The 23,476-nt window shown below is 44.3% G+C and overlaps 1 protein-coding gene across 2 annotated transcripts in view; it reads left to right on the top strand.

Moving 5' to 3' along the window:
• Positions 1-23,476, top strand: part of KLHL3 (kelch like family member 3) — a 112,986-nt gene that overhangs the window by 50,164 nt on the left and 39,346 nt on the right. For both annotated transcript variants that reach the window (XM_007172193.2, XM_057540268.1), the window contains exons 5-6: positions 1,053-1,215; positions 14,873-14,982. In XM_007172193.2, coding sequence (XP_007172255.1) covers positions 1,053-1,215; positions 14,873-14,982 — 273 coding nt within the window. The remainder of the gene's footprint in view (positions 1-1,052; positions 1,216-14,872; positions 14,983-23,476) is intronic.

The following is a 23,476-nucleotide window of genomic DNA, read 5'->3' as shown; positions in this document are numbered from 1 at the left end:
CTTACCTACCACTGAATCGTAAAGGCTGGCACACAGGTGCTCAGTAATTACATGGTGAATGAGCTTGTGAGCAAGTCAGTAAAGGCCTTTGAGTGAAGACAGTAGCTAAAGGCTGTAGGGCAGTGGTTCTCAAACTTGGCTATACATTAGAAGCACCTGGGGAACTTTAGCAATATCTCACTGTCCAGGCTACACCCCATTCCTATTAAGTTGAATCTTTGGGGGTGAGACCCAGGCATCAGTATTTTAAAAATTCTCCAGGTGATTCTCCAGGTAGGAGGACCAATTTGTCTTAGCTTGGGCTGCTGTAACAAAATACCACAGAGTGGATGGCTTACACAACAGAAATTAATTTTCTCACAGTGTTAGAAGTACAAGATCAAGGTTCCAGCTGATTGAGTTTCTGGTGAGGGTTTTCTTACTAGCTTGCAGAAGGCCACCTTCTCCTTGTGTCCTTGCACGGTAGAGAGAGAGAGAGAGAGAACTCTGTTATCCATTTCTCTTCTTATAAGGGCACCAGCCCTGCTGGATTAGGGCCCCACCCTTCTGACCTCGTTTAACCTATCTCCAAATACCGCCCAAATTTGGGGTTAGGGCTTCAACATATAAACTTTTGCGGGGGACACAAACACTCAGCCTATAAGGGTCTTGTTACTCAAAGTGTGGTTCATAGACCAGCAGCTGCAAGCATAGCCTGGGTATTCATTCGAAATGGAAGCTCTTGGGCCCCACCCTAAACCTATTGAGTCAGAATCTGCATGTTAATAAGATCCCAGGGGGAATTCATATACACATTAGCCACTGGGAGGCACTGCTGGGCTGTAGGGAGACAGAATCTGTTGGTGCTTAGGGTCCATGAAGTGGAGAGTAGTGGGGACTAAGGCTGGGCTTGCCTCAAAGTCTAGGCCAAGAAGTTTGGACTTACTTGGGCAGGTAGTGGAGAGCCGTGCAAAGACCTTGGGCTTGGGTGTGGTCTGATTAGAGCACTGCTTTGGGGAGATGAGACCCTGGCGTTGGGATCCTGCAAGTCAGAATGTCACCTTCTCTTCCAGGTGCTGCTCCCAGCAGCCAGCTTGCTGCAGCTCATGGATGTTCGCCAGAACTGCTGTGACTTCCTGCAATCTCAGTTGCATCCCACCAATTGCCTGGGTATCCGCGCATTTGCAGACGTGCACACCTGTACCGACCTCCTGCAGCAGGCCAACGCTTATGCAGGTAATGGGGAGCGGGGTGGCTGTACCTCTCTGAGCTTGTGGATTTAATAGCCTAGTCTGTGGTGGACTCCTCAATGATGATGAGAAGTGCGCTCTGCTATGAACAAGTTATAATTTAGTCAGGGAGACAAGACACAGGTGGAAAGATAATTAACAATAGAAGAGTTCAGCTCATTGCCAAGTGGAATGCGATTAATTGTCGGATGAATGGTACAGACAGTGATTTTCACGAGAGAAGAGGAAGGAGATCTGAGAAGACTTCGTGGGGGAAGAGTAATTTGAGCTAGGTCTTGAAATAAATCTTTGTCATTTAGGAAAATTTCTATTTTGATCAATGTGTTCTATGACCACGATTTGAAAAGTCAAATACTATTGCAAGGCTTATAATGATAAGTAAGAGTCTCCTGCTCTCCTTTTCCACATGAAGTCTTGCTCTCTAGAGCCACTCACTTGCAATTCTAAAAGAATTAAAATACATGTGCTGATTTAGCTAAAAGCTGCTTTGTCTGATATTTACCTCTATTTACCTAAATAAAATGTTTGTGCCACTATGTTTGGATTTACTAGTTTTAGATGTTATCTATTGACTTCTCACAGGAGAATAATTGTGCTTTCATAGACGTCCCCCTCATATACATACACTGTTCCCCTCTCTTTATTCTTCTAACATCATTTCTATAGCTGAGATAAGTTATAATTAGTTTTTTATCAGAAAACTTTTTATTCAGTAAGGCAGTTAATAAAATGCTTTTTCTTTTACACAGTGACTTCTACAACCACGAACTCTTGTAAGACAGATACACTGAACGGTCTTCTCAGTATATCAGATAATCTGTTGAGTCCGTTTTATTTTTCTTGGCGACATTCTCCCTGCTAGAGCTTGTCATCTTGCTATTTTAATGGGGTTTTCGGAGGGAGTAGTGATGAACATGAATGTTCAGCCCACCATGTTTAGCTGGAAAGAAGTCTTCATTGGTATTTATTTCAACTTGAGGACGAAGGTCATGAGTGACCTAGGAAACAGATCTGGTCATATGAATCAATAGATTCAGTCACGGCTACCTCCTTCCCTTGCAGTAAAGCCTCTCATTCTTCCCCCTGCCCAAACAAACGCCAGCATAGCTGCTGTCTGTTCTGTGTCTCATGTCCAGCTAATGTCTGGAAGTTAACTGAGGACCTGCTGGCTGCCCACCTGCCAGCTCCCTGCGCTGTGTTAGCCCCTTGATCCACAAGTCACCAAGCATTTCTTCTGTTTTCCAGCATCCTTTTTTGCTCTCATCAAGCCCCAGACCCCAGGAGCCTACACAGACTCTCATTTCTTCCTGAGGTCTGTTTCTGAGGGCACAAACGGGACCAGTTGTTAGGATGATGTCAATGATGATGATTTTTGTGAAGGACATTCCCCAGACACCCCAATTATGAATTCCTCTGACTCTTCCTGGCCCTAATCCTTGACTCTCCTGTTTCTCTGCTGTCCCTCCTGTGTCTGCCTTTCCCAGCGTTGTACCTCACTTCCTTTCTGTTCTCAGGGAGCCATCGCTAGTCCAGCCCTCTCTAGTCCAGCCACTTTCTTGAGGGATGTGTGCAGACTTTGCTTCAGCAGGAGCTGAGAGCTTGGCCAAGGCCCAGGTCAGCGTGTGGACATCTGCTGGTGCAGTGGCAAAGGGAGAGTGCTTAGACGCCAGAAGGTCTCTGTCTCTCTTCCTGGTCTCCCCTCCCCAGCCCTCTCCTTCTATAGAGTGCATGTGCTTGCATGCACACAGCAGGTATCACATCCTTTTGTAGTTGGCTTACAAGGTCGTCTGAGGTTTGGGCCGTGTAGCGAACCCCACCTTTAACAAGGGCTCCCAGGTTCTTCTGGCCTGGCTCTCCCCTACTTTCAAAATCTGTGTTTTCTCCCTTTGCCCTTTTCACTGTCTGATGGTGAGACTCACCTGTGGGAGAGTGGGGAGGATGCAGTTGGGAACATATCATGGTCTTGGTGCTCCTGGGTCCTGATCTGGGCACGGTGATCAGGTTCTGCAGCATTGTGGGTGTGCGTATGCAGTGTCCTGGTGAATTACTTTTAGCTAGCGTTTACTGAGCTCTACTTTGGGTCACATCCTAGGCTAAGCATTTTATGTGCATTTAATGCATACAACAGCTGAGGAAACTAAGGCACAGAGGGGTGAAGTAATTTGTTGGGGTCATCTGGAAGAGACAGAGACAGGATTCAAACCCAAACAGTGTTTACTCCAGAGCCATGTTTTTAACTGCTACATTCTGTGGCTTCCAGGCCCAGTTTGGACGTAGGGTGGCTCTGTGAATCAGTAACTGTGGAGTGTTGGTGGCTAGAGCTGGCATTTTCCATCGGAAGCGTGAGCCTCGAAGTCTGTGCCATGCAGTTACCAAACCCCAACAGCCAGGCAGTGTAGACAGACGGCCAGCTGTCTCTGCTAGATGTGGGGTGTTTAGTCATCTTGGGGTGGGGAAGTGAGACGTGGATATCTTCTCTTCCCCCTTGGGAGGCTGCCTCCCCGGAGCGCGTGGCGGCAGCCCCCTCACTGCACGCGTGAGCCCTCCTCCTTGCGCTGTCTCGGTCAGCGTGACTTAGGGCTGCGAGCCTTCTGCCTGTCGTTCAGGCCTTCTGTGGAGCCTGGGACCAGCTCCTGGATAGTTTTCTTTGCAGCCCTCAGCTGTGCACAGCAGGGAAAATAAAAATCGTATTTTTAAGGTAGTGTGGTAACGCAGAGGTTGATAAGACCATGATGAGAAGACAGAAGAAGCAGTGTGAAGGTAAGACTTCCCACGGTGCAGTGCTTAGAGAAGGAAATAAAAAATGATTATCTGTGCTCCCTCCCTCGCACCCACCCACTGCTGTGGGCCTGCTTTGTGTCTTTGATCTTGCACCTTCTGACTTGAGATGGAACCTGGCGGCTCTGCCATTGCCGCCTGCTGAGACAGACCAGCCACCTCGTCCCATTTTAACTGTGGGGGTGTGGGTACCGGCCGGGGTCACACACAAGGGGCAGTGTCAGCCCCTGTGGTCAAAGCCTTCCCTGGCCCAACGCCTCGAGTTAGGAGGTATTTTATCCCACAGACTATGAGGAGACCCTCCAGATCAGAACCAGGGATCACACCAGCCAACACTTCAGAGCTGAGTGGCCCTAGGCCTGTTTTCTTCTCTCTCTGATGGGGGTAGTTCATCCTGCCTTGTTTCCAGGATGGTTTGGGGGTCGGGGAGACAGGGAGGAGAGCCCCCTGCAGAAGTAGGTGCCACCCAGGGCCGTGCTCTGGAGCCTCCCTGCCACTCACGCCGTCTGTAGTAAGAGAGCCTCAGAGCTGGGACCTGGTGGAGAGATGGGACTCCTCGGGTCACCACCACTGCCCCTGCTGCAGACGGCGTGCACTTTGGGGGAGGAGGACCATTTCCAGGGCTTCTGATTGTGGTTTCTCTGTATGCAGATACACAGCTGGGTATGTCCTGCACCCCCCCTTCCTTAGTCTCTGGCCAGCTGGCCTCTGCCTTCACCTGTCCTTAGCCCCAAGCTGTGCCTCAATTCTGTTCCTCTTCCTTCTCTAAGATGAGCTTTCTTTTTCTGTTTTTATTATTATTGCTATTGTTATTGCTATCTTAATACAAAACCACCTGTGATTATTACAGAAACAGCCGACAGGCAGAAAGAGCAGGAAAAGCGCCACAATCCTACCCAGAGGGAGTCACGGGCAGTGCCCTGGTATATAGCTTTCCCAGTCTTTTTCATTCCACGTGTATGTTTTCCAGCCTAAAAAAATCTTAGCAGTATATTCTGAACAACTTTCCGTGTTAGCAGACATATTTCTATACCATTATTTTAAAACTTTAGAGAATGTATTCAATAAAAGCAACTTGTACCCGTGATAAAAGTTTCAAACAGGACACAAGGTATAAAATGCTCAGCTGATCTTCTCCCAGCCCCTCTTAAGGGAGCAGGGGACTCTCTTGGGTATCCCTACAAAATATGTATATATTACGCTTTTTAACTTATACAAATAGAAGACTTCTGTACTCATTATACTTAAAAAATTTTTTTTTTTTTTTTTTGCTTAGTGCAATATCTTGGAGTTCTTGGCAGACCCTTGTGTATGGCTACATCTTACTCTTTTTGTCTCCTGCATCATAGGGATGAACTGTAATGAACTACAATTTATTTAACTAGTCCTCTCTTGATGAACATTAATGTTACCAGATTTTTTCTTTTACATAAAATGCTTTAGCAAGAATTATTTTATGTAATATTTTGGAGTAAACTTGCTGCTTTGTAAGTAATAGTGAGCTTGTACCTGTAGGGTACCATCTTAGCAGCATAAAGTAGCTGAAAGAGAGTGAGCATTAAAAAAAGATACTGCCAAATTGCTGTCTAAAAGAGGAACTACTTTTAGGGTTGACGATGGCCTTCTGATAAGTCTTCATACCCCTGGCGAAGGTGGACACAGCATGACTCTGCCGGGCTGGAGCACGACCTCTTTCCACCCTATTTGATTTCCTGTTTGGAATGGGCTTTTCTCTTCCTGCTGTGGCAGTCCCTTCTGCTTCCTCTGGGTCCAGTTTCCCCTTCAGGGTTATGCCCCCAGATTTTTGCTGTGATATATATTATTCTGGGCTGGGGGAGGGTGAGCCCCATAGTTAGAAGCTGACTGCTCAGACCCTTGCCCCCAGCTGATGGTATCATAGTTCTCCTGGGTAACTGGGAAAAGGACCCTAGTGTTTTGTACAGCCTGTTTCTTTTTCTTTTTCTTTTTTTAAAAAATTTTATGGGAGTACAGTTGCTTTACAATGTTGTGTTAGTTTCTACTGTACAGCAAAGTGCATCAGCTATACGTATACACATATCCCCTCTTTTTTGGACTTCCTTCCCACTTAGGTCACCACAGAGCACTGAGTAGAGTTCCCTGTGCTATACAGCAGGTTCTCATTAGTTATCTGTTTTATACATAGTATCAGTAGTGTATATATGTCAATCCCAATCTCCCAATTCATCCCACCCCCTCCCCCTTGGTATCCATACGTTTGTTCTCTACGTCTGTGTCTCTATTTCTGCTTTGTAAATAAGATTGTCTATACCAATTTTTTCAGATTCCAAATATGTGTTAATATATGATATTTGTTTTTCTCTTTCTGACTGACTTCACTCTGTATGACAGTCTCTAGGTCCATCCACGTCTACAAATGACCCAATTTCGTTCCTTTTTATGGCTGTGTGATAGTCCATTGTATATATATGTACCACATCTTCTTTATCCATTCCTCTGTCGATGGACATTTACGTTGTTTCCATGTCCTGGCTATTGTAAATAGTACTGCAGTGAACACTGGGGTGCATGTGTCTTTTTGAATTATGGTTTTCTCTGGGTATATGCCCAGTTGTGGGATTGCTGGATTGTATGGTAATTCTATTTTTAGCTTTTTAAGGAAGCTCCATACTGTTTGCCACAATGGCTGTATCAATTTACATTCCCACCAACAGTGAAAGAAGGTTCCTTTTTCTCCACACCCTCTCCAGCATTTATTGTTTGTAGATTTTGTGATGATGGCCATTCTGACCAGTGTGAGGTGATATCTCATTGTAGTTTTGATTTGCATTTCTCTAATAATTAGTGATGTTGAACATCTTTTCATGTGCCTCTTGGCCATCTGTATGTATTCTTTGGAGAAATGTCTATTTGGATCTTATGCCCATTTTTTGATTGGGTTGCTTGTTTTTTTGATATTGAACTGCATGAGCTGTTTGTATATTTTTGGAGATTAATCCTTTGTCACTTGCTTCGTTTGCAAATATTTTCTCCCATTCTGAAGGTTGTCTTTTCATCTTGTTTATGGTTTCCTTTGCTGTGCAAAAGCTTTTAAGTTTCATTAGGTCCCATTTGTTTATTTTTGTTTTTATTCTCATTACTCTAGGAGGTGGGTCAAAAAAGATCTTGCTGCAATTTATGTCAAAGAGTGTTCTGCCTGTGTTTTCCTCTAAGAGTTTTACAGTGTCTGGCCTTCCATTTAGGTCTTTAATCCATTTTGAGTTTATTTTTGTGTGTGGTGTTAGGGAGTGTTCTAATTTCATTCTTTTACATGTAGCTGTCCAGTTTTCCCAGCACCACTTATTGAAGAGGCTGTCTTTGCTCCATTGTATATTCTGTCCTCCTTTGTCATAAATTAGGCGACCATATGTGTGTGGGCTTATCTCTGGACTTTCTATCCTGTTCCATTGATCTATATTTTTGTTTTTGTGCCCGTACCATATTGTCTTGATTACTGTAGCTTTGTAGTATAGTCTGAAGTCAGGGAGCCTGATTCTTCCAGCTCCGTTTTTCTTTCTCAAGATTGCTTTGGCTATTTGGAGTCTTTTGTATTTCCATACAAATTATACAATTTTTTGTTCTAGTTCTGTGAAAAATGCCATTGGTAATTTGATAGGGATTGCATTGAATCTGTAGATTACTTTGGGTGGTGTAGTCATTTTCACAGTATTGATTCTTCCAATCTAAGAGCATGGTATGTCTCGCCGTCTGTTTGTGTCGTCTTTGTTTTCTTTCATCAGTATCTTATAGTTTTCTGCATACAGGTCTTTTGTCTCCCTAGGTAGGTTTATTCCTAGGTATTTTAGGCTTTTTGTTGCAATGGTAAATGGGATTGTTTCCTTAATTTGTCTTTCTGATCTTTTGTTGTTAGTGTATAAGAATGCAGGAGATATCTGTGTATTAATTTTGTATCCTGCGACTTCTTATATCTCACTGTTATTGTTTCCAGGGACTGCTTAATATTTAACTTCAGAGGCTTGGGCCCAGGTTTATGGGGACTTTGTTGTTTGGTAATTGGATGGCCATGCACTGGACCATCAGCAGAGCTGGTTGGGAGGGATATTAATGGGACCCTGTTAATGAAATGGCAATTAAAATTCTTTGGACATTTTGTTCACATCAGTCTGCCAAAGCTGAGCTGAAACCCTCCAGCCATGGGATGGAAAAGCCATCGAATTTCATGTGTTTGTGGAGAGAAGTGGCCTGTTTTTCGATTGATGGAGTCATTTGAGACCATGGAATGAAGTAATTAAACTAAGGGCAGCAAAAAACTTTGACAAAGCATTTTAAAACACACGAACCCCTGACTCATTGAGGGTCATCTTGTGAAATTGCTGCCTCCAACTTGGCATCATAAAGTAATAATGGTGGTGATGATCATGGTGGGAGTTTCTACCATTTCTGAACACTTGCAAGGTGCCAGGCATGGTGCTACACACTTCATAACTATAAGAGGCCACATAACTATCAGAAGTAGTTATTACTTTCCCAACTTATAGATGAAGAAATGGAAACCCCAGAGAAGTTTAGTAACTTGCTTCAGATCACATAGTTTGTGAGTGGCAATGCCAAGATTCATGATGAGGCTGTCTGTCTCCAGGGCCTGTGCTCTGAGCCCACTGTTTATTTTCACATCTTCCCAGGCCAGTTCAGCCTCTCTGTCCATGGCAGTTGCCTCATTCCTACCTCTGCTTCTACCTTGAAGGTGGCAAGTGAAGCATTAGTGCAGACACAGGTATTTTTTGTTGTTAGTTGTTCTCCTTGTTGGGATTTTAGGAAACTTCCCTGTTCCTTCCATACTCTGGAGAACAGGGAACTTTGTTGTTGAATCAGTAGCACTGATAACTGGGTAGTTTTGATATAGCCCTTTGCTCTGTGTGTGTAATAGAGAGAAAGGGGAGGTACAACATATATACTTCTGGAATTAGGTCGACATGGAAAGAGAGCTTGTATCCCACCATCCCAGGGAGAGTGGAGTCAGTGAAATTTAGAGTCTGAGGGCTGGTGGTTGTGACCCCTTGTGGGAAGACGTCAAGGTAGATCTGTGTTACTTCTCTGTGGGAGCTGAGCCTTCTCCCTGGAGCGAGGAAACTGTGGGCCCTGAAAGCCAAATATTGATTCAAGAAAGCTTACCTCTGCCCTCCCAAAATAGGGTAATGGAGAGAGAAATTTAAATTAGCTGTTTTCTTTTTTTGCCCTGCTAAAATGTTTTGATTCTGTTTGTGTGTCCACCTGTGTCAGCCATTCTTTCCTGGGGGCATGATCAGTGGTTCCATTCAGAGGCACTCATACCTTTTTTGCTGGGGCCACTGGCCCTGGAATAACTGGGTTCATTTAGTCTCTGCAGGTCAAAGAAGTCGTAGATGGGTTATTGTCTGGGCTTGTAGTTTAGATGAACCTGATCAAAGGCTTAGGTTTATTTCATCCCATCAAGAGGGAGGAATGGACTTGGGACTTGCTTGAGAGGTTGCCTGAGCCCTAGGCAATCCTGAAGAATGGACAAGGAAGCACAGTAATTTCAGAGCTCAATACCTGCAGACATTGTCCTGGACACTGAGGATTCACATTCACACAGACAGACTCAAATAAGACAGGCCCTGCCCTCATGGGGCTCATAGTCCCAGTATGAGAGGAAGACCTCAGGTGGTAAGACAGGTTGACCAGCAGTATGAAAATTTTAATTTCGTATTTGGGTGGCTTTGGGAACACAGAAGAATATCACGTCATCTAGCCTGGAAGACAGGTGGATTAGAGAAAGATTTCAATCCAAGGGTTGTGTCTGAGATTTGAATCCAGGTCTGATGACAAAATGTTTAGAACACTACTACTCTAAGATTTTTTTTTAAAGAAATATCTTTAGATTCCTGTTTCTTTCTCTCTCTGCAGTATCCCTAAGAGGGATTCTTAGGGTGCTCTGATGTCTATATTGAATTTTACCAAAATGGCCTGCTCAGGACAAGTTTTTATTATCTTGAAGACTATAATACTTATCAGAATGTTTGTTATTATATTCAGACAGCCTTAATTTCAAAACCTGGCTCTACCACTTTACTACCGTATGATACTAAGCTCATAACTTAGGCTTTCCAAGCCTCCATTTCGCCATCTGTAAAATGGAGATATTGATATTCACTTCAGCTGGGCTTTTGGAAGATATAAGTGACATAATATATGTAAAATACCTAGTACAATGTTAGCTGTTTTTAGGAAAAGCCATTAACTTTCTCCAGGCCTGCTTCCTTGAAAAGACCCAATTATGCCCCCTTTCCTAGGAATGTGCCACCCAATTTCCTCATCCTTTCAACATTGGGAAGATATGTGTGTGTTGCTTGCCGGGGAAAGGATTTGCAGTTGTCTGGTGCCCCTCCCCTTCTCCAAAATTTCTCATCCAAATGGACAGGAACAGATCCATTAATGTTTCATTAATCAAAACTTGGATTTTTTTTTTTTTTTTGGAGAAGGAAGGCTTTATTATTATTTGCAGCAAGTAGGGAGAACCCTGGAGATCTTTCCCAAAGCAGTGTTTCCAAAACTTGGATTTTTAAAATATTTATAATAATAATTTTTATTTGAGTACAGAGGGGAAATAAAGAGCCATCTTTTAATCCTGAAATTCTAGACTTACATATTTGTGATCAAACAGTATCTATAAATTTGTATTCTGCATTTTCTCTTAATGTTATGATTTTTTGTTATCATTATAATCTCTTAAATCATGTTTTCCCTCTTTATATTCCATAAGCAAAAAATTAGTCAAATGAAGAGAAAAATTAACTACCTAATAACTTAAACAACTCACTATTTCCATTCCAAAACTTGGATCCTAAACAGTGTTTGCTACTTATAGTAAAGCGTGGTTAATTGGGACTCTCAGTCAGAATGGTTAATTAATTGACTTTGTTTTTTTTCCTGTTTACACTCCTCCCTAAAGGAAAAAAAAGCAAAAAGACAAGAAAAGTTAGAGTTTATTTTGGAGAGTCCCCCTTCAAGGGGCTAGCCCATGGTTAAAAGATACTACGCCCCTGCATATTTCACCCATCCCCCAAGATTGAGCCTTGCCTGCCTCTCCTGCATCTCTGGGAGCCTGGCACAGGATGCTGTATACATATTTGTTAGATGAATGAAGACACAGCCTAGCCTCTAGCTAGACTGAGCTATTGCTGTTCTCTAGTCATGCTCTGAATTTGCCTGCTTTTGTTTAACTTGGAGTGCCTCTCCCAGTCATGGCCCTGTGGACTTTGGGTTGAAGTTGCTGGTGCCTTGTTTTGCCCTTTTGTAAGCCAGTGGCCTCCTTGTAGGCATCGGCTCTGCTTTCTTCATTTCTGAAGAAACACTGTATTTGGCACATCATGTGTGAACAGTTATTGAGCACTTACAACGGTCTCAGGAAATGTGAGTTACATATATTTGCTTCTCTGATGCCCATAACACCTCTATGAGATAGGTGCTATTATTCGCTCTATTTAATAGATGAGAATACTGAAGCCTTCAGTATTCTCAACTGAAGAAATTGAGTAACTTATATCACTAGAAAGTTTGTGGAACTCAGTGGAATAAAGTGGGTCTCTTAAGACCTTTGAGGTCCACAGCCTTGCCTGCAGGACCTGCAGTCTCAAAGGATGACTCTGATGCCGTGGAAACGCTTCTCTGTTGGAGAGCAGTGCTGCCCGCAGAACTGGACTTCGTGACTCAGGAACGTGGGCGCATAATATTCCTCCTTCATTGCTAAACAGTTTCCTATAGATCTCAAAATGGGCTAATACATAGTATCATTTTTGAACTTCAGAACAACCTGGAGACTGAGGTCAGGCATTACCATCCCATTTTATGATTCATGAAGCCAAGGCCTGGGAAGAAGTGACGGTAAGAGGTGGAGCTGGGACTGGAACCCAGGTCTTCTGGTTGTTAGCCACAGTTTGTCACTACATTGTCCCTTAATACATTCACAGCAAAGCAAAACAAATGAAAAAAAACTCCAAACAAACAAACAAGTGTTAAAGGTAGAAGCTGATTCTCGGGGCGGTATCTTCTGGTAGCATAGTGGGTTCTTTCCAGGAAGAGGCTGGGAAGAGCGCTGACTTGAGTACAAAGTCTTCTGGGGAACTCCTGTTTCCCAGGAAATTGAGTTAGCCAGAGCATCCTGTTCCTGTGTTTTCTATCCTGTTGTGTCTTGAGTGTTGCTAACAGAAAGGGAGCTCTGGTCCCCAGACTCTGGACCCTGTGTCCTCAGACCAAAGGGGGAAGGGAAGGAGTTTTTGTGTGGGCCCCCTTCTTTGTGTCCTCCTGCTCATGCCTCGCAAATCTCCTGGATCTCGGGGTGCCAGCCCTGGGTGAGAAGCTCCTGCCCAATACCTCCCTTGCTGCCTCCTCCCCACCAGATGCTCCCTCCTGGGAGGATTTCTGAAGGTTTTCAGTGGGAGGTTCTTGATGGGCAAATAAGCAGCTGACTTCAGAGAGAAGGGACCCAGATTCACATCCCGCAGTGCCCCAGAGTGTGAAAGATGGGGAGGTGTGGGGGGCTGACTACTTCCTGCCTTGGTTTATCTTTGAGGACTTCTGGTTTGTTCACCAAGTCACCTAGGATACACATCACTGCACTTCTATTTTCCTCCTTTTCAAAACCCAAGCTCATCTACTTTTGGCTTTCTGAGCTCTGAGGAAGAATTCCTTACAGCTCAGAATTTTACTTTCTCACCTCCTCCTGTTCTTTTCACTCCTCCAAATGTTAGGTTTTTCAGTCAACCAAAGATAAAGGTGGGAAGACCAGGTATGGCTCTGGGCCACAGGGATGTAGGCACTGGTTTGCCTGACTCACCTGCTGAGCTCAGCCGAGGCTGGTCCACAGAGCCTCCCTGTCCTATACTTTGTCAGTTTTCTCTCTGCTGTTTCTTGGGTGTTGCCAACACATTGGGAGACTCTGGTCCAAAGACTTCTTGGGCTAGAAAGAGTGTATAGGGAGAATCCTGTTACTTTCCAAGCCTCCGGGCCAAGAATGAATTCCCATTGTCCAAAGAAAATTGTTCACTTGCTTTTATTTAAAAATCTTTAGGAATGGACACTTTAAAAATAACTATCTAGTCTTAAATATTCCCATAGTTAGGGAGGTGTTTTGAATGTCATACTTAAAATCTTTGCTTTAACTAAAGGCTTTCTTCTGTTGACATATAGAGAAGTAAGACCAGCTTCTTAAGTTTTGACGGCTGCTTCCATTTGTAAAAGATCTGACTTTTAAATTTGTCTTGTCTTGTACAAGCATCCCTGAGCCTCAGGATGGGTGAGCTTTAATTGTGGCTTCAGTTATATCATTAGGCTGATGGGGAGCAAGTGGGGAGCCCTTTTTGTCCAGTGAAAGATGGAAAAGATTATTTATAACTCAGTCATTGAGAGTAAAGTATTAACATTTAGGGAATCTGGATGAAAGGCATACGGGAATTCTTTGGATCTGAAATTCTTACAACATAAAAAGTTAAAAATGATTTTTGCAAGAAATTATTTAAACCTTAAGTTCTTTGTTTGTTTGGTTTTTAAGAAGTTGATGAGTGTGATTAGCATGCTCTGATTTTCCTTTTCATTGTGCAGCTGCGGCAGAGTTGATGTTTCAGCAGCCTCCCAGGCATGGAGGGACTCAGAATCTCACTCCAGGGGCCAGCCAGGCCAAGTGGGGGGTGGGGAGCTTCTGGAATTATCCAAGAAGCTCTCAGGGCAGAGCGGGGCCACAACAGAAGGAAGGGGAGAGGCCTGGAGGGCAAGGAGCACAGATGCTCCTGGGGCGATGGTGCAGGGTTGTGAGAACCGAGGAAGGAGCAAGGTCTGGGGCAAATGACAAAGGACACTGTGACCTCCAGAGTCTGCTACACCAGGAATTGTCAGCCCTTGGGCTGGTTCACCTTCAAGGCGCTTGCAAAACACGTTCTCAGTTCCTCTCTCATCAGAGCATGGGAGGGAGTGAGACGTGGTTTTTACCTCCATTGTACAGATGGGGATAATGAGACCCAGGGAGGTGATGCCATTGGCTCAAAGACACAACTCATAAATGGCAAAGCTGGGACTAGAATCTAGGTCCTTCTTTCTGAAGTGCATGCTCTTTCACTGGCAAATGCCTCTGTAATAGCCGGATGGCGGCCTGGGCGAATGTCAGGGTAGGAATTGTCCTTGGCATTTCCCTTGTGTGGTCCTCGGGCCTGTGAGTTTTATCTTGTTCTAGTTGTCCCCGAACTCCCCTCCGTCTTATAGCCTCTATAGGCTCAGCCGCTGTGGACTGTTCCCAGTGGTGGTGGTGCGAGCCACACCTGGACAAAAGCTTAGTTGAGCCTTCTTGTGAACCAGATTCTCACTATAGCAGGCTTGACTTGGGCAAGATGGGATGAACCCTTCTGCCAGCCTTCTAATGTTGACTTCCTACCAGAACCCCAGAGACTTTGAGCGACACAGCAGTTCTGACCCACTTTTGTTTGGCTGAGCTGCAGGGGGCACCGTCTGCAACTCTGCCAGCCTGTGCCTTGAGGGGAAATGAGCTCAATTAAGTAGGCAGGCCCCTGTGAGGCTTCTCTGCAACACCATTATTAATCTCATGGAGCATGGAAAAAATATAACCTTGCATCTCTCTGCCCCATTTTCCTCTGTGGTGATGTTCAGGACAGAGGGTCACACAGGGGGATGCCTTTGCTGCTGAATTAAGAGGCTGGTTTCCCTCCAGCCAGGATGTCTGCCTTTCTCTCTGCCTCCTGCCTCCCCCAGAGCTCCCAGGACTCTGCTCTAAATCCCACAGATTGTCATGGCCTTGGTTCATGGAAGGGCAGGAGTGTGTTATAACTTTGTTTTCTGAACTTCTGCTTTTTTTGGAACAGAGCAGCACTTTCCAGAGGTGATGCTGGGGGAAGAATTTCTTAGCCTAAGTCTGGACCAGGTGTGCAGCTTGATATCCAGTGACAAGCTGACCGTTTCTTCAGAAGAGAAGGTATGACATGGCCCTTCTTTGAAACAGGAGCCTCTCTCGTGAGGTGGTCATGGGAAGGACTTGTGGTTCAATGAGACCTTTTCTCTTTTTCAAATAAAAAAAAAAGATCTTATTTTTTTTGTCCCTTTTTTTTTTTTTTAAAAAGGCTTTCTGGCCCACGACCACTACATTCACTTTATGGACCCTTTAAAGAAGGAGCAATGGTGATGATGATGATGGCGACAAAGCTGCCTCCATTTCTTAAACGTTTATAGTTTGCCAAACCCTGTGCTAAGTTCACTCAGCCTTCACCTCAGCCCTGTGAAGCAGGCATCGCCGTTGTCCTCACGTTACAGATGAGGAAACAGACTCAGAGGATTTAATTAGCTTGTTCAAGGTCACTCAGCTGGTTTACATGTCACCTGGTCTTAACCACAGTCCCACACGGCCTCTTGTGAGTATCACTGAGCATTTAAGCCAGAGCAGACCTTTGGGGAACATCTATTCCGATAGGGAAGTGGAATTTTTACTGATGAGGAAACCGAGCCCCAGAGAGGGGATAGAAACTGCTGAAGGTCACACACAGTTTTTCGGTGGCCAAGCCAGGACTAGAACCCAGGTCTCCTGACCCCAGTCCCCTGACTCACTGACCACACACCTCTTCCTCTGTGCTAGAAGCTTGACTTCTGCCCCTGCTTTAGCTGACCTGTGACTGCTGATCTATCCTACTTCCCGGCCTTCCTTATCTCTGACCCTCTGCTAGGAATATTCTCTACTTCCCTCTTCACCTGGTTGAATTCCCAAACAGTTCAGATTTTTCTTCTACCAGGAAGAATTTCTTTACTCCAGGCGATTCAGTCTACTATACTGGAAATAACATACGCTTCCATGTTGGCCACTGGGGTCCAAATCTCGTCTCTAGTACTTACAAATCAGTTATGTGACCTTGGGCAAGATATTTTGCTTCTCCATCTATTTCCTCATTTGTAAAGTGTGGGTAGTAATAGAACATGTTCCACAGGGTGGTTGTGGGGATTGAATGGGATAAGGTATATACAATGCCTAGTATAGTACCTGCTACCTAGTGGGTGCCTAGTCAGTGTTAGCTGAATTGATTATTGACTGTGCTTCTGGAATTAATCCCTTTTTCCTCTGGGATAACACTTAACCTTGTTCTGCTTTATATTGTAGTTAGTTCTGAGCTGGTCTTACCTCCTCCACTCACTTGTGAGTTCCCTGATGGTAGGGACCACACCTTACTCACCTCTGCATCCTCAGAGATGCTCAGTAAATGTTTCTTGAATTGTCCTAGTCCAATCTTAGCATCCAAGCTTGAGGCCCTTTCCTGAGGGAATATTCAAGAAAAAGCCCTTGAGAAGGATTTTATGTTGTAGATGAGACTGCATCCAAAGGTACATGTCCAGAGAATGGGTGTGAAATTCACAAGCCCCTGCCTGTTGTCCTGCAGAAGTTTCATCAAGAAGAAGAGCAGTTGTCAGTTGGAACTATGGGCTGTCCTGAGACTTCAGGGAGATCCCCAGAAGGTGACTGGCACAAGCTAGACCCTCCCGTAGGCTTAGGGAGGTCTCTGCTTCCATTAGCTGATGTGAAACAGCACCTCCAGGGGAAAGAATGCTTCTGGCCAGGCCACAGGCCCCTTCCTGCCCCAGCCTCAGAAATGGAGAGGCTTTCCTCGCTTCTTGCTAAGCTTGTGTACTTTCTTCTCTGGACTGTGCTACCAAATTGGCACAATTTGAAGGAATGAACCAGTCAATTGGCTCTGTGAATGTTGGGCTGTTGGCCAGTTTAGGGTCTGCTTGATCATGTCCTCAAGTGTAGTTTGAGAAAATGGAAGCAGGCACATAAGTAGCAGGAGTTGAATCAACTTAGGGTGTTGGATTGAGAGGGAGACCCTTCTATCTTAAATTCATCCTGGCCCATCCTTCCCTGAGATCATAGTAAGTTTTAGGTGAGGGCTTATCTATGCGTGCTATGCCAGGACAGGGGTGGAGGTGGGTTGTTAGTAGGGAGAGGCATTATAGTGCCCTGGAAACCACTTGGGTTTTGGACTTGGGCAGAACTGGTTCCACACTCAGCTTGATGCTTACTGACTGTATGACCTTGAGAAGTCACTGGTTTCTTTGAACCATAATTTACTTACATGTAAAACTGAAATACTACGAGTGCCTCCCTTATAGAGTTGTCACGAGGATTAGAGATAATGGGTGAAAAAAAATCAAATACGGTGTTTGATAGGTGCTCAATAAATGGCAGCTATCATTGTAATTATCACAGTTCTCTATTTGGAGGTACCAGTGATAATGGTAATGGTATTGATTTGCCATTGGTCATGGTGAAACAAATCATGGTGTTAATTGCATCTTTCCAGAAACAAAGAAACATGATAATAGATGTACACTCTTAAAACTTGTCTATAGTGACTTTCATTTATTCATATGCTTACATATGGGTTCCTCTTTCTGTAGAATCAGTTTGGAGTGTAGGTATTTTTCACATTATTGATGTTGTGTATCATGTTTGGTTCTCAGAAGTTATGTGTAACTTCAGAGTTATGTGGTGCTTTTCAGAAAGTATATTACTCATGATCTTGAACCCTTTGGGATGTTTAAGTTTAGCTATGTAATTTTGAGTCTTATTAATGAATAGTGGGGTTTGGCCTGCATTTTCTCTTTGGCAAAACCCTTATTTTTTTTTCCCCTTAATTGCTCACATATTTCTGGAAGTTAAATAGCTGGAAGCTTTTGACAATTAGATGTTTGCATTTGAACGCTAGCCCTTAAGGCTTTGAAAATTCTGTGATCTGTTCCAAGAGGTTTGGTGATTTCTACTCCCTTTAATTACATTGCGTGTGATAGGCATAATCACTTGCATGCACAATAGCTTTTTCTTGCAATATAGTGAAATTTTTTGAGTGTATTTGAAGTAGTATCAGGGATCTTCATTTAAGTTAAAATCCAACTGATTTAATGTTAACATTTGCAGAAAATTCAATTGCGTCGGCAGTCAAATGACCTGTATTTAGCAAAATTTACACTTGAACCGCAGTATCAGTTATATTATGACTTACTTCTCTACCAGCAGCCCACAGGTTTCTTTCAACATATATTATAAAATGCAGCCAGGTTTCAGATGCATCCTAAAACTATGCATATTAAAATAGAGGAAATGTGGTATCTTACTATTAATGATGATTTTAAGTGTCTGTGGCTGGGCCCAGGCAGCTTGCTTGTTGGAAGTTTGAATGTATAGGTTCTGCAGCCAGAAGAACTGAATTCAATCCTGGCTCCACTACTTTAACAAGCTGAGTGATTGATCTTGGGCCAGTTATTTATCTCCTACCAGAATGTATACACCATGTATAGTCAGGAATTTTGACTATCTTATGGTTGCTGCTAGAGTGGTGTCAGAGTAGATACCAAAAAATATTTGTTGAAGGAATGAATAAAAGAACCTAAGTCTCAGTTTTCTCATCTGTGAAGGAGGGTAATGATAGTGTAGTATCTATCTTATAGAGCTGTTCTGAGGATGAAATGAGGTGATACATGTAACCATTGACCTTTCTCAAGGGGAAGCTCTTCCCGGACCCCATATTGGTCTGGGTGGTTGGCGTGACCTGCGGCTCTGTGCCAGGCAGGAGCTGAGGGTGGTAGCTGTCTCTGTGTCGCCAGCACCCCCAGCACCATCTGGGCCTCTCCGAGGGCTCAGGTGCTGTTCCTCCTCCAAGAGCACTTGCTTTTGCCCACGACTCATCCCCTTCAGTACGCTCAAGCTCCTTGAGGGCTGTGAGGGTACCTTAGCCATCTCTGTGTCACGCATAGTCCTGACACAGAGCCCTGGGAGGCACTAGGAGGTGCTCAGCAGACGTTCCCCGAGGGAATGAAGAGGCAGACTGGGGCCTGACTCTGCCCTGAGCCAGCTGATATTATGGGGATAGTTTTAATATTTTTCCAGAGAATAAGGAGAAATGTGGGAACTAGAGGTCGGAGGGAGGCATGGATCTTTGCCATTTTTTCTCCTGTTTTTCCTCCATGTAGTTTTTGTTTAAAAATTCCTGTTATTTGAGAGAGGACAAGTGGATGTGGTAGGAATCACAAAATCACTAGCTCTTTGGTTAGGACTTTCCTCCCCTCTCCCCTGCTCACCCCTGCCCAGTTAGAGGGAAAACACAGAGAAGCAAGCCCCTCCCAGGCACCTGATTCTTTCCTATGGGAGGTGTCGCAGGGTTAGAGCTAACCCTGTGAGCAGATAGCCTGTTTTTTGCATACCCTTTGCAGACCCGAAGTTCAGCTGTCACCATGGGCAGCCTCATTGACCCAGGGGCAGGGTAAGCAACCTTCCAGGACAAACACACTGCAAGGAGAAGAGATATGACTCCTGAGTTCTACTGCAGTTTTGCCACCGAGTTGCTGGTTATTGGACTTTTCGGAATCTTTGCTTTCCTAGCTGGTAAACGTCTTTCTACTTCTCAAGAATTCCATGCCTTCTTATGAAACACTATTGAGGCTTCTCAGAGTAAGAACTAACGGGGAAATGGCCACATGTTAGATACAGGTCAGGAAAAAATTGGTTGAGTTTCTTCAAAAAATTAGATTAGTGCCAAGTATGTGTTATAGTGAGAAGAACAGGTTAGTTTCTCTCTGCATGATCACATTTTTATGTACTTGTATCTCCTAAAACTCTCATCAGGGGACAAATTCTGATATTTTATCTCCTGGAAGGGATTGGACCTTGTCTCCTGGGATCATTCGTGTTGCAGGCTCTCCTGTCTGAATTCCTAGCCTCTCCCGCCAGCACCAGTGGTCGGTCTGGGGTGTGGGCAGGAGCTCCTCAGCCAGTAGGCTGGGCTTTAGTGCTTGCTGCTGAGGCATCATCCAGCGCCCAAGGAAGTACATCCTGTGCTTAGGCCGAGCTGTTGGCAGCCCCGCCACACTCTGAGGTCAGCATTCGAGTTGCCACATCCTCAGCCTGCAGACAGTGATGTGGCCTGGGCCCCTGAGTCAGTGTTACTCTTCTTACTGCTCTCCTTTGGAGAGCGCAGTTCAGTAGGTGCCTATGACGGGAGTACCACCACGCTAGGACCAAAAATCTATCTTGGCTGATCACTGTGACTATTTCACACATCGTTGAAAAAATGCTCAGAGTAAGTGAGCTTGGAGTAAGCTCAGAGACATGAGCAAATACAAAGTGCACGGCTCAACTTTTTACAAAGTGCAACACCCACAAAGCCAGCATCCAGATCAAGAAACGGAGCTCCAGGCCTTCCTTCCAGTCACTGCCCACCATCCCAAGAAGCCAAACTACTATTCTGACTTCGCAGTAGATCAGTTTTGCCAGTTTTTGAACTTTGTATAAATGGAATCCTGGTGTGTGCATGCTTTTGTGCCTGACTTCTTTTACCCAGCATACTGTTTTGCATATCATTTCTAATGCTTACAACAGCTCTCAAGGCTATTTGGAGAGGAGGAGACTAAGGCTTATTGACAATAGACAGCTCTGTGATTTGAAGCTGACTGTGTCTGCCACCCAGGCCCCTGGTCTTTATTAATGAACCCCCACCCCGATGGGGAGACCCTTACTCATTACTATTCAAGAGCTTGTTGGGAGTTCCCTGGTGGCCTAGTGGTTAGGACTCTGGGCTTTCACTGCCATGGCCCGGGTTGAATCCCTGGTTGGGATCCCGTGAGCTGTTGGACCTTTCCCCTTGCCAGTAAAGGGCTCCCCCCTTTACTCAGTGTGCAGGAACATCTGGCTTGGCTGCCTCAGTAACTTAGGGGGTGGGGTAGAAGGATCGGGTTCATCTGGTATTTTCTGGCCAAGGCTTGTGCTTATGTTGGAGGTGTGAACCGAGGACTATGAAATCCAATTTCCTCCATCTCCTTTCCACATAGCAACCTTGTAGCACTCAAGAAATTGGCTCTGGAACATGAAGCAGTGAGGAAATAATGCTATTTCTTTGTCTAAAAGTGAAACCCTAAGTGTGCCATGTGGGCAGCCAATTATTTCATCGTGGGGCCCATGAAAAGTATTTTCATCTGAGTAGACATCACCCTGTCCCATGATTGAGGCCACAGGGTCTCTGCTTAGATTTTACAGACCAGGGGTTGACACAGTTTTCCTTTAAAGGGCCAGATAGTAAATATTTTAGTCTTTGTGGGCCACAGAGTCTCAATTCAGCTCTGCTGTTGAAGTGTGAAAGCAGCCATAGACGATTTGTCATGAGTGAGTGTGGCTGTGTTCCAAGGAAATTTTATTTACAAAAACAGGTGCATGTGGCCTGTTGGCTGAGGTTTGCCAGCTGGGTAGCTGCTGAGAATAACGGGTAAGAGCCTGAGCGCTGGCGATGGGCTGGTGTGGGCCCAGCCTTGCTGCTTTCTGGCTCTGGACTTGGATGAGTCAGTCAATAGGGGCAGGAGTGTCTACTCAGTGGCGGTCAGGAGAGTCCATGGTTACAGTGTCTCTGGGGAGTGTGGCGCAGGGCCTGGCACAGCACGGACATGCACTGCTGCTGCCGCTACCTGTTGCCCCTTTGCCTTGGCCAGTCCTTTGATGGCAGGGGCCGTTGGGAGCGATTTTAGGCACATAGGCTAGTCGGAAGTTTATTTGCTTATTTTCCAAGCATGACGTCTAAATGAAAAAAAATACGCGGCCTTCTCTAGCTGCTGAGAAGGTCACCGTTGCTGCCGAGTGCTGTGGCTTTCACAGCTGAGTAGGTAAACAGTGCAACTGAGTGGAACCAGTTAGACAAGTCAAGCCAAAAATAAAGATAAGGTTAAATATCAACGTCATTAGACTCAGCCTGCTTTGCAGCTTTTATAACAAAGACTAAGCTGGTTGACAGCGAAGGGTGTGATCAGTAAATCCCACCTACTCAAGGCCTTGCAGTTCATTCTTCGTGAAAGCTTTCTCAACCGGTCACCCGCTCTGTGCCTGGCACTGTGCTCGGTGGCAGGAAGTGCAGGGACAGAGCTGGTACACTTCTCACGCTGCAAGTGTTACAGTCCAGTAAAGGGAAGTGGAAGGAAGTGTGGGTAACCACAGTGCAGGGCAGAACGGGACCATGGCTGCCCACCTCCTAACCCAGCAAAAGCAAGGAGTCTCCAGCATCCTTTGGTCTGTGGCCTGGCTCTGCCCTCCTCACCAAGATACCAGCCTCTGCTTCCCCAATCCTGCTGTCTGTTCCAGCCTGCTTACATGCTTATTCTGAACTCATTTGTCCATTCATTCATTAAAACATATTTGAGTGTGTGTTATGCACCAGCAAGTAAGACAAGGTCCCTGTTCTCAGGGATCTTAAGGGCTACTTGAAGAAACACACAACTGTTTACAAAATAATGTGATAAGGGTGAGACACATAGCTCTGTGACAGTTAATAATTTTAAAAAATGAACTAGACAAGGAGGATTTCCATGGTGTGTGTGTGTGTCTGTGTTTGTACACATATAGGTTATTTTATATAGAAATGATAGCAAACTATACATACATACTGCTCCTTCCCTTCTGTTCCATTCCACTCATCTCTCTTCCCTTCCCTTCCCTTTCTGATGGATTCCTTCCTGATATCTTGTTCAATCTGAGTATGCTCAGCCTGACTTAAGTATATGTTTAGGAAATAGGGCCAAAGCATTATTAACATATCAATACACACAAAAATACAGTTAGGGTAAGAAAAATTGGAGATTTTTTTACCCACCCCGGGAGATATAGCTTTCAACTTTGAATTTTGAAATTGTAAATTTTGTTGTAGGATTGAGATCAAATCAAGAAATTAATTGAGAACAATCAACGTTATACCACGTGGGAGATAGCTGACATACTCAAAATATCCAAATCAAGCACTGAAAATCATTTACACCAGTTTGGTTGTGTTCTTTTCTTCTCCTTTCCACTTTTTATTTTGAAAAATTCCAAACCTATACTAAAGCTGGAAAGAATGAACATTCATATACTCTTTAGCTAGATTCACCACTTGTTAACGTTGTGCTTCACTTGCTTTCTCTTTCTCTCTCTATTTAATCTTTTATTTTGTTGAACCATTTGACAGTAAATTGCAGACATCATGACACTTTACCCCTAAGTATTTTAGCTTGCACCTCCTAAGAACAAGGAAATTCCCTTTTCTAGCCATAAACCATTATCATACCAAAGAAATGTAACACTGATACAATAATATTTTCTAATATCTAGTCAGCATTCAAATTTCCTAACAGTCTCAGAAAAAGTCTTTCATGGTTGTTTCTTTTTAATCCATGATTCAAACAAGGATCATGCCTCCCGTTTAGTTCTCATGTCTCTAAATCCCCTTAATCTAGAACTATCTCCCTGCCTTTTTTTTTTTTTAAGTGTTTTTCATAATGCTAACAGTTTTGAAGAATCCAGGACATCTGTGTTGTAGAGTGTCCCACACATGGAGTTGTCTGATTGCTTCCTCACTATAAGATTCAGGTTAAACATTTTAGAAAGAATACTACCTAGGAGATGCTGTTTCCCTCTCATT

This window comes from Balaenoptera acutorostrata, chromosome 2 (assembly GCF_949987535.1).
Source record: "Balaenoptera acutorostrata chromosome 2, mBalAcu1.1, whole genome shotgun sequence".
Lineage (NCBI taxonomy): Eukaryota > Metazoa > Chordata > Mammalia > Artiodactyla > Balaenopteridae > Balaenoptera > Balaenoptera acutorostrata.
This window is presented reverse-complemented; position numbering and strand designations above follow the sequence as displayed.